The following is a 14,731-nucleotide window of genomic DNA, read 5'->3' on the forward strand; positions in this document are numbered from 1 at the left end:
GGGAAGAATAGTTATGACTTATACAAACATCGCAAGAAGAAAACAAGGAAAACTTCTCTGGAGAGTTGCAGTTACATATTTCTCACCCTTTGCAGATCTGTATTCATCACATTTTTTTAAGTGTTGGGATTTCCAATTGAGGGTTCATAAATTAGGAATGGGCTTTCTTTAGAACGCTACAAGTACGAGAGTAATATCCGATGAATGACACCAATCCTTGTATTTGTTTTCACAAGTATATGCTAAGCATATTAATATTAATACCGTACAAATTTGTCACTTCATGTGTTATGCTTTGTATGGATTGGTAACACCAATTAGGATTAAATTCGTATTTCCTATCAATATTCAAAATTCTGGATTGGTATAAATAAAAGGCAAGGTGCTCCACTAAAAACTTGCACCAAGGTAAGAATACAAATAGTACATTTACAAAGTTGACATTAACTTACAGCCAAAACTGGTATTTGAGAGATCACGTATCTATATAATCTACAGATTGAATGGTCCTTACAAGCTCCTTCAAATTGGCCAGGACATGGCGTGGTCCTAAGCTCTTAACACCAATGTAATTCAAAAGCTGCTCTAAATCCTACATCACACCCAAAAAAATATGCTAAGGTCAACTAAGTATAGATAAAATGCAACAAAACCGTGACATTTAATGGTTAAGAAATTAAATAAAGCAAAACAAAACCCCCAAAAAAAATTCCTTCACTCACTAACAGAAGCGGAATTTTAAAAACAAAAAAAGTATCTTTGTCAAGGCAACATGCAGATGTAAATGCTGGAAGTACAATGCCAGATTTGAGTGGGTTAAGGAGCAGCAAGATTTTGTTGTCTCTTCTACCTTCTCTCTCTATTCCTACATCAATTTGGTTTCAGGGAAAACCTCGTGCTCGTTCTAAATTATTGAGTTACCACGGTTACCATTCCCAAAAAAAAAAAGATTCAAAAGGAGAACTTTAATACACACAAATGCACAAAGATCAAACGAATGAAAATATTATAACCATACGCAAACTAACGAAACTATTCTAGTCTCAATAGGTGTTATGGAGCCCATGAAAAGATATGAAGAAAATTGCACCTTGTTTAGTAAGAATACAGCATATGCCGCTCTCGTTGTGTCTTGACCATCTAAAAAGAGAGGGAACTCCACATGCTTCACATCTGTGGAAACCACTGTATTTGATGACAAATCAGATGAAGTAGCCTCTACGGATGGTCCATAATCAATAATATAGGAATGTGAACCACCCAAGCGCAATGGATAACGCAATGGAACTTTTAAGTAGGAAGCTATAAGTAAGACAGCCTGCATTCAAAATCAATATAATAGAGCATTTTTATTTGAAACAACTATGGCTAAACAAACAAAACAAATTGCCCCCAAAAAAATGTACTTCAATATGACCGCATAACTGTTACTGAACGAATATAAATTTCTTCTGGCACAGGAAAATATTATAGCATTTTAAAGTAGAATCATCTAAATTTATCATGTATGAATTGACAACTTTATAGTTTATATCAAGCAAAGAAAAAGTACTACGCACATGACCGACATATCCCAGGGCAGTTGCAGACTTCTGAACCTCCTTCTTGTTGGTGAAAAAACTCATCATTTTAAAAGGCAGCATAGTTAAATGGAGACCCAAAATTGTCAATGTTCCTTGATTTGCAGGTTTAAATCGAGCAGAATTACCTGTATTGAAGAAAAATATAATCCAAGTATCAGAGCACAGCACAATACATTACAAGAGGTTATTAGCCTTGACACCACGAATATATTAATTTTTTCGCAATAAATACTCTACACAAGAAAATAAACCTGAAAATGGATATTGCGGAACTGTCTGGCCAACAAAACCTTAAGAATGTATAATTATATCAAATAAAATAAATAATAACAGTGAAAATCATTAAATATACAAAGCAATATAGACAGTATAAGATCATGATACATATTTTGAATATATAAATAAATACATAGATACAAATACGATATACGCAAAAAACTTCAAGAGCGAAGATCCACAATGTGGACAGCCCCGCTGTTTGAAAAGTGATATATTTTTCCTTTTCTTTAAAGTTTTCATTTACAAGTTGCAACAGAGTTTATTCTTTAGAGCCTAATAGAGTTTAGAGGTTACGGTTTAAAATTTAGCTCTAAGGTTAGGTTTAGGGGGTAAGCCCAAACTCCAAATCCTAAGCCTTGGATGGAAAGAAAAAAAACAAAAACAAAAATAACGTAACTATCAAATGCCACAGGACATTTGAATGCTTACGTTCACTTAAGAACTATCCCGCAATCCCGACTAGCAATATCATAAGGAAATTGCCCATATTTTAGATAGAGATCGAGGTCAAGAACGTAATTTAGACTATCTAGAGAACTCCAAAGAAACAAGCTTTTAATAAAGGAAATAAGGACTGAGATTCTGGGGAAAAAAAATTACCAGTACATAACCCCATAAATTCCTGAGCACTTGTACAAATTAAGCACATGGGAAATATAATATATATATATATATATAGTTGAGATAGAAAATATTGCCATGATATCCAAAATTTCATGAATGTGGATAAATAACTAGGAAGGAGCTGTAGTAATTGCTTGAACTATTAGCCCCTTTTTTCCTTCCATTAGTCATATGGGTAATTATTGATTCTACTACGGCTACTCTTTTTTAAGATTGCAAAAATTAAACAAGGTCTTGTACAACATGAAATAAATATCACAAGGTACAACTCGCTAGCATATACCTGATCTACTAGTGTTAGGAAATGAATCAAGTTCCTGTTCTTGTGCAGGACCCATAGTGAACTTTACTGGATAGAGCAATGAAACTTGTGATATCATATGTTGTTGTCTCCTTCTTAGCATCTTTTGCAAGTTTTTAAGACGAACATACCCCTTTTCTGTGGAAAGTAGCCGATTTGATTCCTGTAATGAAAGTACAATCAGATTTTTACCAGCATATATCAAAAACTAAAGTTTAACAGTAACCATTAACCTTGAAAAGGCACATAGAGAAGAAAAATTAAAGGTTTTTAAGAAAAGTATAGCATGATGAGTTTTGAATTGAAATGGATCAAAGCAAAGCCAATAGAAAATAAGAGTCAAACAAAGAATTGATGAAATGAAACAAAAGAATAGAACATATGTGTACATATGCACAACAACTACTAGTTTACCAACAATGAAAGAAACTTTCAATTCAAAAATGACCCAATATAAGTAATTTACACTAGTCATATATACATTCCTTATTAATGGTATAACTTAAATTAACTGCAATGGAATTTTTGGAAGAAAAAAAAATGCAATGCGAGAAATTTTTGCTTCTCAAGACGGCTAATCCAAAAGAAACTAGAGTTTATATTTCACAAGCTAATAAGTTCTCTTTCACCCAACCACTGTTTGGTACATAATAGTTATAATCAATTCTACCTCCAACCGCTTCCTAGCAACTGATAGAGCCGTCCCAGCAACCAATAGTGACCTAAGCTCTATACTAAGCTGCTCCTCTTTCTTTTTAGTATCTTCCACAGCAAGCATAGAATGCCTCGACATGTTTCCCAACACCATTTTTCTAGCCTCCAATTTCTGGTGCATCTCCTCAAGCTCATTTGATCGACTCAATGACTCAGCTTCAACCTGCCAACAATATTGCCGCCCGCTAACCCGCGGGCTAATCAATTAAGTAACAACACAATATGTCAATGACAACTTAGTGCACAACCAGAATACACTTTCAATTAGTCCCAACTCCTTTAAATGCCCTAACCAAAAGCCAATGCACAGTCAAGGGAGGGGGATGAGGAACCCTTTACATTTTTTTAATTCCTTTATATAGTTACTAACAAACTCAATAACTCTATTTTTCCTTGACTTAAAATTTGGGTCAACTAAGCAACATTTTTATTATTGTAAATACTAACCAGCAGAAACCAGAGACAGTAAGGCACTTTTACTAATTTCTGAAGATTGAAGTATACAAACTACGCTGCAATGCTTTATTTGATAGACGAACAAGAAATGAGACAGCACAAACAAATAAGAAACTAGTATAAAAATTCTGACACTGAGTAAATGTAAATTTAATGCATGTTCTTTTCTTACATCAACTCGGCAAAAAAGAGAGGAAAGTTTAATAGCCCAAATGACTCAACTTACAAGGTCCTCAATAGCCTCGTACCACCAGTTTAGCTGAAACTAGATTAAACTAATCTAAAAAAGAATATTTATATATCCATGCCCTCAGAAACCAAATTAAATCCGCATACCAGTGGCTCAGCTAAAAAAGAAATTTCTTTTACCTACGAACACCTGAACAATTCTAATTTTTCCCTCTAAATCTGCTAATTTAGTAACTAAACCCAGTTACATCTAAATAGGTAACTGAAGAACTTTTTAACTCCAATTTGTAACTGCACAAAAAATAAAATTAAATATCCCTATTCACTCACTTTTTTTTTCAGAACTTAAGACTATAATACAACTAACATCAATATCAAGAGCACGAAGCATCCACTAAAACCCTACCTCAATGAGAGATTCGAGCTTCCGCTGAAGACTCTGTTTCTTCTCCTGAGCTTCGCTGAGCGCAGAAGAAAGACTCCACAACCTCACAAGCTCTTGCTCGAATTCTTCCCATTCGATCACCTTCACATTTTCGGGATCGCTCTTCTTCGGCTCTGCGGACAGGGTTCGGTCTCGTTCCATTAAGAAAAGGAGAGAGAATTTTGTTGTGGTTCGAATTTGAGACGGGGCCACGGGATCGACATCATCGTCTCAGAGTCGCCAGTTAGGGTTCAGAACTCATTTTCTGGGGAAAATGTTATGGTTTCCTTTTTTTTTTCTCGGGAAAATTTGTTTCTTAGACCACTTTGAAAGAAGGGTTGGTTAGGCAAAGAATGACAAGTGGAAGGAAGACTGGAAGTTATTCAGACGAGGATATAAATGTCATTTCAGTATAAATCAGATCTCTGCAGTAAAGTTCACCCGGTTGCATAGGATACAGCCTATAAAAATCAATTCTCTTTTTCTTCTTCTTTCGAGAAATTATATTGTGATACGGTATTACCACGGCAATGTGGTAGTACGGACTAATAAAATTATGATATCTAGCATTACTGTTATTAGAAAGAGAGGAGTTTCATTAGAACGACTGTTAACGCCGTTTACTCTCTTCCTCTCTTTTTTTTTTTTTAAATGTTTCTTTCAAAGCAAAGTAACCCTAACACGTGAATTGTCATTGGAGTATTCATAAAATGTAATTCACGTGTTAGGGTTACTTTGCTTTGAAAGAAACAGAAAAAAAAATTAAAAAAAGAGGAAGAGAGTAAACGGCGTTAACAGTCGTTTTAATGAACCTCCTCTCTCTCTCTAATAACAGTAATGCCAGATGTCATAATTTTATTAGTCCATACTACCACATGACACTGCCACATGGTAGTACCGTATCACAGTATAATTTCTCCATAAGTTTGAAGCAGAAAATAAACTCGAAAAATAAAAGTCAGAATTTATAAATGAACATATAACAATATCCTTCTTTGATTTATAAACAAAAAAAAAACTTAGAATATCTATATGAAAAAGAAAAAAAAATTAAAATTTAGATGTGATAGATTTCAACTTTAAATTACATCTAACTAGTTGTCATTTATAAATTTAAGAAAGAAAAAAAAAATCATGGACAACTTTAAATTATGATTGAGCACTTATTTTTACTTTGTTCGGTAAAACTGTGACATCCCGAAATCGGCTCCGCCGTAGTACGATATTGTCCGCTTTGGGCCCCCCTCTCTGACCCACACGGTTTTGTTTCTAGGAGCTCACGAGCAACTTCCCAGCGGGTCACCCATCCTGGGATTGCTCTAGCCCCCAACTCGCTTAACTTCGGAGTTCGGCCTACGACTCCGAAGCCAGTGAGCTCCCAAAAGGCCTCGTGCTAGATGGATGCAGGTGTGCACATATAAGGCACATCACCCCCTCTCCGTTGGTCGATGTGGAATCTTACAATCCACCCCCCTTAAGGGCCCGACGTCCTCGTCGGCACACTCGCACTACACGGCAGAGTGGCTCTGATACCAAATTGTCACGTCCCGGGATCAACTCCGCCGTAGCATGATATTGTCCGCTTTGGGCCCCCTCTCTGCCCGCATGGTTTTGTTTCTAGGAGCTTACGAGTAACTTCCCAGTGGGTCACCCATCCTGAGATTGCTCTGGGCCCCAACTCGCTTAACTTCGGAATTCCTACGACTCCGAAGCCAGTGAGCTCCCAAAAGGCCTCGTGCTAGATGGATGCGGGTGTGCACATATAAGGCACATCACCCCCTCTCCGTTGGTTGATGTGGGATCTTACAAAAACTCATTATATCTCTTAAACAATGCTTGGTGTTTCAAAAAAGAGTTAATCATATTTTGCAAGTGATTAAACGATAGGGAAATATTTCATTCATGAAAATCGTCGTTTTCAACAGTCACTGAAGGCATAAAAATCTCCAAAGGGCACGGGTCACAATAGTCATTCTATAGTGAGGGTTATATATATGGCCCTTAGGTGAGACTCTATTTCTTAACCGTTCGATCAAATTAATTAATCGTTTGATTAAATTAATAAGTATGATCCAATGATTAAGAGATAAAACTTCACCTAAAGACTATATATAAGTCCCTCACAATAGAATTCTTGCGGGTCAATACAACTTTCAATGGGGAACAAGAGGTAAACATATATGACGAACCTCAACAAATGACCCAAGAGTTACCAAGCTGGCCCAAAGCCATAAGCAGAAACCCATATAGAGCAAAACAAACTCGCACCAATACAATGGTGTACTTGAATGACCTTTTGTTCATCTCAAACAAAGTCCATCATTTTCAGAATCTCAATTGAAAAAGACCATCGTTTCGAAAATCATAACTTCCATAAAAGAGAGTGATCCGGCATATGTTAAAGTTGATTCTGACTACTGTTAATACACCGTTTAGGGTTCCAAAGTTGTGAACGGAATGGGAAGCAAAGCTGATATAATAATGACAAACCAACCAGAAACCAATTGGAGGCTCCAATTTGGAGCATCCCAATTCGAATACCACCAAGAGTATAATGAACATGCTTTAATAAAGGCCACAAGATATCCACTCAAGGATATATACAATATTATCTCAAGAAATAACCAAAACTCAGATGACTCGACAGTAGTTGGATCCATCAAACCAAGAATTAAAAATACTCCAAAGCCAAATATATAAGGTTGAAAAAATTATCCATTCGACAGACGCAACAAAACTTGAAAATTAAATAGTCCTCAACTCTCAACATCCCTCCTTAAAAAGGCGGAATTGACTCAAACATAAACCAGCAATGTGTCACCACCGCCTGTCCAGCACCCAGTTCTGAGCGCATACACCGGAGATGGAGCCCAGAGAACTAGCAGAAGCAAAAGAACTACAGACTAAACTGGCTAAACAATTTAAAAACACACAACTTAAATATGAGTCTTTAAAAGCAATGCATAAGTTTGCATCATTGAAATTTTGATACTGTGACATTATTCTTCACTTCTTCTTGGCAGCAGACTTGGTGACCTTGGCACCACTGGGATCCTTCTTCTCCACGCTCTTGATAACACCAACAGCAACAGTCTGACGCATGTCACGGACAGCAAAACGACCCAATGGAGGGTACTCAGAGAAAGTCTCCACAACCATGGGCTTGGTGGGAAGCATCTTCACCATACCTGCATCTCCGTTCTTCAAAAATTTGGGCTCCTTCTCAATCTCCTTACCAGACCTCCTGTCAATCTTGGTGAGGATCTCACCGAACTTCACAGCAATGTGAGAAGTGTGGCAATCAAGAACTGGAGCATATCCGTTACCAATCTGACCAGGGTGGTTCATGATGATGACCTGGGATGTGAAGTTCGCAGCCTCCCTGGCGGGATCATCCTTGGAGTTAGATGCAACGAAACCACGCTTGAGATCCTTCACAGCAACATTCTTAACATTGAATCCGACATTGTCACCAGGCAGTGCCTCCTGAAGGGCCTCATGATGCATCTCTACAGACTTAACTTCAGTGGTGAGCCCAGTTGGTCCAAAAGTGACAACCATACCAGGCTTGATAATACCGGTCTCAACACGGCCCACTGGCACAGTTCCAATACCACCAATCTTGTACACATCCTGAAGTGGTAGACGGAGAGGCTTGTCTGAGGGCCTCTTGGGCTCATTGATCAAGTCAAGAGCCTCAAGAAGGGTTGGTCCCTTGTACCAGTCAAGGTTGGTGGATCTCTCAATCATGTTGTCACCCTCGAACCCAGAGATGGGAACAAAGGCAATTTTGTCCGGGTTGTACCCAACCTTCTTCAGATAGGATGAGACTTCCTTCACGATTTCATCGTACCTTGCCTTGGAGTACTTGGGAGTAGTGGCATCCATCTACAAGTAGCAATAACAACAGAATACAAACAAGTTAAAAAAACAAGACTTCAGTGCAATTTGTACAAAGAAACCACAACCAACAACACAGGATGTAAAATGTAAAAACAGAAAGGAATACATCCACTATCAGTGATCAAATAATAATACCAGAGACCCAGAATGGAAGCATAAATGTAACCATATGCAATAGGCAAAAGCACTTAGATATTTAACAATATGTGACACAAAACAATAAAGCATTAGCTATTCTGTAAAACTTAACAAAATCATAACAGCACTGTGAGGCATATCAAAACATTGCAGTGAATTGCTTAAAAGACGCGGACCCAAACCAACAAAAAGAAGAGAGAGGGAATCGAACCCTCAATAGTTCACAGAGAACTATGCCACCAGGCAATCCCTCCAATACATAAACATAAACATCTTCTAATAAAGTGGACACTACCCCTAGTTCCGGACACCATCGATGTCCACAAATGCAAATCCCAACAACCAACAGTGCATTTGAACTACAGGAGTATCCCTTTATCAGACAGAACCAGCTGCTAGCAAAAACTCAGTTCTAACATATGAGAATTAAATCATATAGCATTAGCGGTTTTTATACCTTGTTACAGCAGCAAATCATCTGCTTCACACCAAGGGTGAAAGCAAGAAGGGCATGCTCACGGGTCTGGCCATCCTTGGAGATACCAGCTTCAAAACCACCAGTGGTGGAATCGATGATGAGAACAGCACAGTCAGCCTGTGAGGTTCCAGTAATCATGTTCTTGATAAAGTCACGATGTCCTGGGGCATCAATGACTGTGCAGTAGTACTTGGTGGTCTCAAACTTCCACAAGGCAATATCAATGGTGATACCACGCTCACGCTCAGCCTTAAGCTTGTCAAGCACCCAGGCGTACTTGAATGACCTTTTGTTCATCTCAGCAGCTTCCTTCTCGAACCTCTCAATGACACGCTTGTCAATACCTCCAAGCTTGTAGATAAGATGACCAGTTGTGGTCGATTTTCCAGAGTCGACATGGCCAATGACCACGATGTTGATGTGAAACTTTTCTTTGCCCATTATAAGCGATTAAAATTTACCTGTGAAATCAACTATTAGATCTCAGAAAACAAAGAAACTGTTGAAAATAAAATCCCAAATAACAACAACACATTTCAAAATTCTGAAGACCACAATTACAAGAAACATATATATATATATATTATAATAACTTTTAAATTATTAAACAAACATATAATTTCTAAAAATCTTGGAAAAAAAATCTCAGCAAGATTAATCATAGCATTTAATCCGATGAACAGAATAACTTAATCGAAGACAATAACGAGGTAATCCCAAAATCAAGTCCTTTTGTTCAGTAAAAATATTAACTCTACTACACTGTGAAAACCTATAACACTTCAGATTGGTTTTAAGAAATCGATCTATTATATAACAGACTAAGTTAAGACCATCAAGTTTCTCAGATTATTATCAAGAACAAACTAGAAAAGCATGCAACAAAACGAGCCGAGAACAAAACACAGGTGAGCAAAAATGAAATCAAGAGCACAGATGAAAACGAATACAAATCTAAGATCTACAAAGTAAAAGAGAGCAATATACGAGAGTGAAGAGGAAAATACCACAGATCTGAAGCTCAAACGCTAGGTTCAAGCAGAGCGGCAGAGGCAGTGAGTAAGAGAAGGCAGGGTTTGAGAAGCGCTACGTGACTTATTTATAGGCTGAGAGAGTCGGGGAAATATCTAGGGTTTGCTTTGAGAGACCTAATGCCTGCCGTTTTGTTGGTTTACAACGCTGCCCCTGAGTCGTACTCGAAATGACGAGTTTGCCATCCTGGATTGCTGATCAAGTAAGAAGTCAACGTGAATATAGGAATTTTTTTTTTCCTTAATATTTGGCCGGTTTTGGTTTAGTGCTAATTAATAATGGTGCTTAGAAAATTGTCAGAAATGGCCAAACTGGCGAATCCCGTGTCTGTAGGAGTCGGATCCCCACTTTCAATTTCGTCTCAAATTGAAATTTTGATCGTTTAATTTCCTTTAAACTAAAACTCTGAGCCCTAGACTTTAAAAATAAAAAATTTAATGAGATTCACCCAATAAATAACAAATAATACTTGGACATCTAATGATAGTGTAACGTATATCATTAAGTATTTATGTGTGTGGTTGGTTGATGAAAAGAAAAGTAAAAGAAGATTGGATGTTTGGTTGCATGTGTTAAGAATTTTTATTTTATTTTTTTTGGTTACAACATGTGTAAAGAATTTTTGTTATAAAGGCTCAAGGCTCCTTTAAATTGAAATCAATGGCAAATGATCTATTAGTATAGTGATTTGGAATAATTGCTTCCTCCAGGTTCTAAGTTCAAATTTTCTAGTATCCGTTAGTGTGTGTGAATTTAGTATACTATCACCTATTTCAATAGAACAAATCCTCAACAAAAAAAAATATAATGAATGTGGTTAAATTTTAGTAAATTTCCAACGAAAATGACTAAAATATTTATAACAAATTAATAATAAGTGTGAAACCCACACTGGTTCGATCTATCAAAAAAAATGAGCCAAGCTTTTCCAAAGGCTTAGTTATATTTTGGGCTCCGTGATTTGGGGCCTTGACAATTTTTTTCAATCACTTTTAAATATGGGTAAACACACAACCTTAAAATTAATATCCTTACATTATTGGCTAATTTGTTCATTAAAATATCAAACTAACTGACAATTTATATTTTGACATAATGGTGCAAAGTAAGAGTGGATATGGTCTGGATTGGATCAGTTTCATTTTAAAATTACGGTCGAACCAATTACAATATAATGATTTAGTTTGGTGCAGTTTTTACAAAAATTACAAAGAAAATCGAACCAAGTCAAACCAATTAAACACGGTTTAGTTTGACTTGGTTTAATTTGGCTGGCTTGGGCTTAAGCCTAATTCTATTTCCTTTTGAATTGTTTCAACATTGTTAACCCAATTACAATAATTAAAAAATTCACAATTTGCACTATACTTTTTTCATTTTCTAGAGTATCAAACCATCCTAAAACTCAACATGCCATAAAACTTCAAATTTCAATAACTAATATAGCTACAATTCAAATATCTATATATAGTTACTACACCTGTAAAATAAAAATAAAAATAAATAAATATACATGTAGATAGTCCAATTCGTTTCAGGGCGGTTATACAAACTCAAAATGAACAAAACCAAACCATATAGGCCCAATTTGGTTTTTAAACTGTTTGACTTTTTCTTGATCAAAACCAAACTAAATCAGTCATTACAGTTTGGATCGACTGATTTCATTAGTTCAACCGAATTGATGCCCACTCCTAGTACAAAGTGTAACTGACCTTAAAGTAAATGACATATGTGGTAATATTATTGAATTGTGTGAAGTGTTAAGGATAGTTTAAAATCACTGGTTCATGAATAAATGTTTATTTTAGTGGCAATTTCAACTTTTATGTAGGAATTTATATCCAAATATCGTTTATTATATGTAAATGTTCTCATATGTGAATTAGGCTAAGTGATCAAGGTAGTGTGCTTGGCTCCTTGCGATTGTGTTCAATATGCCTCCCTTGAACTCCAGTGTAACACTCCGACTCTAAATTTAATTCCTATTTTAAATTATTTAAGTGAATTTACGAATTTACCCTTAGAGTAGGGGTAAATTGGTCATTTTCTTGCCTGAAAAATATTTGGGGCAGTGACTGGTATTTTTGGGTAGGTGGTACTGAGACGAATTCGTAGACACGCGGTAGGCTTGAATCGGAGTTGTAACGAAAAAGCTACGAGCAAAACATCGACAGTGGCAAAACCGTAAATATTTCAAAGTTTGAGTTTAAAATATCTGACTTCTCTCTCTCTCTCTCTCTCTCTCTCTCCCCCTCCCCGAAAACCCAGCAGCGACGGTTCCACCGTCGCCACCGCTGCCACCGGCCACGGCTGGCCTCGAGACCGGTCCCAATCGAACCGCGGTCGCTCGCTCTTCCTCTCCTGGCCAGCACCGTCCCTGGAACCACCGAATTCCGTCGGAAAATGCTTGGAATCGCGCCGGTTTGACAGAAACTTCCAGCCGATCGATCTCCCTGCTCCGGCCACCGTTTCTGGTGAGTGAGGTATGGTTTCTCACCTATTTTCCGAGCTCTAGCTGATGGTTGGATAGGATTTCGTTAATTTTGAGCCTAGGATAGTCGATCTTCGGTTTGAAATTCTGCCAATTTTGGGAGTTTGTGTTCGGCCATTTTCAGTCACTTTTTGGGGTAGGCCCAAGAACAAAAGTGACTCTAAATAGGGTGTTGTACCTAGGGTAGGAATCTTGAGCCGAGATGTTGAGTTTTTCCGACGAAGCTTTATCGCTTTGGACACCCGTGCGCTGCCGGCACGTGTGCGGCGCGTGGGCACTGTAGCAGAGGGGCATATTTGTCCCAATGCGATCTCCTGGTTGTCACGAGTACGTAGGATTCCGCGGATCTCAATTCGGACATCGTTTGACTATCGAACAGATTATCGCATATTGTGCGTTATCCGGGTTCGATAGGTTCCGACCGTTAGATCCTTTCCGAATTAAAATATGTTGTTCTAGGTATTCCTAGGATCGTATAGGAATTCGCGGATCGTGAATCGGAACCCCGGATGTTCCGATTCAATAACTTAAAGTTTGCATTTTATAATAACCGTCCGATTGTGCGATCGTAAGTGATCTAACCGTCCGTTTTGGACTAAACTTGCGAGACGGGTATCTGAGACCTTGTGAAACCTTTAGGAACTTTCGGATTGTAAAACGGAGGTCGTGGGTCCCGTGGGCCCGTTTGACCCAAATTGGGAAGTTTGACCGCCGGTTGACCGAGTGTCTCCCGAAGCTGTTCCATCATCCAAATTGGGTAGTTGGACCTTAGAACGTCTCGTTCCTAGTACATTTACTAGAAACCTAGGAAATTAGGATATTTAATTTAAAGTACTCGTTCGAAACGTTTCGTATTAATCTCGTATACGTATTCTGAATTAGGTACTCCGACCACGCATACACAGCAGGCGGAACCCTCTCAGGGTCAAGCAGCGTTGGACTACTTGTGAGTGGACTTTGTTTTCAAATCTTATGCATGGTTTTATTGATGAAAGATTTATGCATAATGTTTTTAATGATTTATTGAATATATTATATTCATGAGTTGAACTTAATGTTTTTATAGCGCTTTGGTAAAATATTGTGGGTTTGGTATAGTTGGGTATTGAAAGTAAATTTTCTATGGATTTTGGGAAATACCATGCATGATGTTTTAAAATGGTATTTTGAATATATTATTTATGAAATTGTTGAAAGTGATATTTTTATGAGGCATTGAAAATATATTTTGGGTTTTGACGTATTCGAGTATCTTGAGTATGAATATATGGATTTTGGGGATTTCTATATATATTTGGCTATGTGTGAGGTATTTGGGTTGTTGAGATGAGATTGTGGAAAGTGGTGAATATAGAATGTCAGTTTGGTGTGCTGTAAGCACTACCCTATGTACCTCCCCAGATGTGGAACTTGGATACGGAGACTTGAGATACGGAGACTTGAGATACTTGGAATTGTCGGGACCCGGGGCATCCTTGACAGGATGTTGCTGTAGACCCTTAATTGGGTAGTCTGCGCGCGTAGGACTGTTCACAAACGTACGGGTTTTGAGGTTATCGACGGTACGTTCTGGCTGAGAGTTGGTCCCCCAGTTGGACGGCTCGTTCCCTAGTCACATGGTGGATTGATGACTCATCACGAGGACTCTGCCAGGGTAACTAGTCAAACAATCCCCTGGTTGGATTGTTTCCCCGGTACAACTAGGTGATGGTTATATTTATACTATATATATATCTCTTATATTATATATTTATATCTATTCATTCATTCTTGTTTCTTGGTGTGGATACTTCCTTGCCGGTCGTGCCAATGGGTATGCTTTCGAGAGTTTGGATGTGGGATTTATAAGTTTTTGGATGGTGGGTTTTGTAAAGCGTTCTTTATGGATTTTGGACTTGGCATCTGGTATTGATTTGTTTTGATATATATATATATATATATATATATACTTGAGTATGACGGTTTTGAGGTGCATGGGATTTCTTGCATGGTTTTCTAAACGGTGGGGTTATATTACGTTGGTTTACACTGAACTGAATTTATGTTTGTCCACTCACAATTTTCTGTTTTGCGCCCCCCAGCCAGTAGTTGACTGAGCTCCGCAGCAGAGCCGGAT

The 14,731-nt window shown here is 37.7% G+C and overlaps 2 protein-coding genes across 4 annotated transcripts; both read right to left on the bottom strand.

Moving 5' to 3' along the window:
* LOC18791062 (UV radiation resistance associated protein) lies at window positions 309-4,921 on the bottom strand. Of its 3 annotated transcripts, none has more exons than XM_020555199.1 (6): window positions 4,553-4,921; window positions 3,458-3,664; window positions 2,770-2,950; window positions 1,560-1,708; window positions 1,091-1,318; window positions 309-592 (listed from the first exon to the last, which is right to left on the bottom strand). In XM_020555199.1, the coding sequence occupies exons 1-6, from the start codon at window positions 4,730-4,732 to the stop codon at window positions 476-478; spliced, it is 1,062 nt and encodes a 353-aa protein (XP_020410788.1). In that variant the 5' UTR covers window positions 4,733-4,921; the 3' UTR covers window positions 309-475. The 3 variants fall into 3 exon arrangements, with proteins under 3 accessions (XP_020410788.1, XP_020410789.1, XP_020410790.1); XM_020555200.1 differs by having other exon boundaries at window positions 362-592; window positions 3,458-3,698; window positions 4,553-4,655; XM_020555201.1 differs by having other exon boundaries at window positions 362-592; window positions 3,458-3,686; window positions 4,553-4,642.
* LOC18789459 (elongation factor 1-alpha) lies at window positions 7,221-10,233 on the bottom strand. Its single transcript, XM_007222067.2, has 3 exons — window positions 10,097-10,233; window positions 9,069-9,550; window positions 7,221-8,458 (listed from the first exon to the last, which is right to left on the bottom strand). Exons 2-3 carry the CDS (start codon window positions 9,528-9,530, stop codon window positions 7,577-7,579), a joined length of 1,344 nt encoding a protein of 447 aa, XP_007222129.1. The 5' UTR covers window positions 9,531-9,550; window positions 10,097-10,233; the 3' UTR covers window positions 7,221-7,576.

This window comes from Prunus persica, chromosome G1 (assembly GCF_000346465.2).
Source record: "Prunus persica cultivar Lovell chromosome G1, Prunus_persica_NCBIv2, whole genome shotgun sequence".
NCBI lineage: Eukaryota > Viridiplantae > Streptophyta > Magnoliopsida > Rosales > Rosaceae > Prunus > Prunus persica.

Coding starts and splice junctions, on each gene's coding strand:
- LOC18791062 (XM_020555199.1), bottom strand. CDS start 4,732: ATGGAACGAGACCGAACCCTGTCCGCAGAGCCGAAGAAGAGCGATCCC. Junction 3,665..4,552: donor AGCTCGAATCTCTCATTGAG/GTAGGGTTTTAG, acceptor TATTGTTGGCAG/GTTGAAGCTGAGTCATTGAG. Junction 593..1,090: donor CTGTATTCTTACTAAACAAG/GTGCAATTTTCT, acceptor GGTGTGATGTAG/GATTTAGAGCAGCTTTTGAA.
- LOC18789459 (XM_007222067.2), bottom strand. CDS start 9,530: ATGGGCAAAGAAAAGTTTCACATCAACATCGTGGTCATTGGCCATGTC. Junction 8,459..9,068: donor TGATTTGCTGCTGTAACAAG/GTATAAAAACCG, acceptor TGCTACTTGTAG/ATGGATGCCACTACTCCCAA.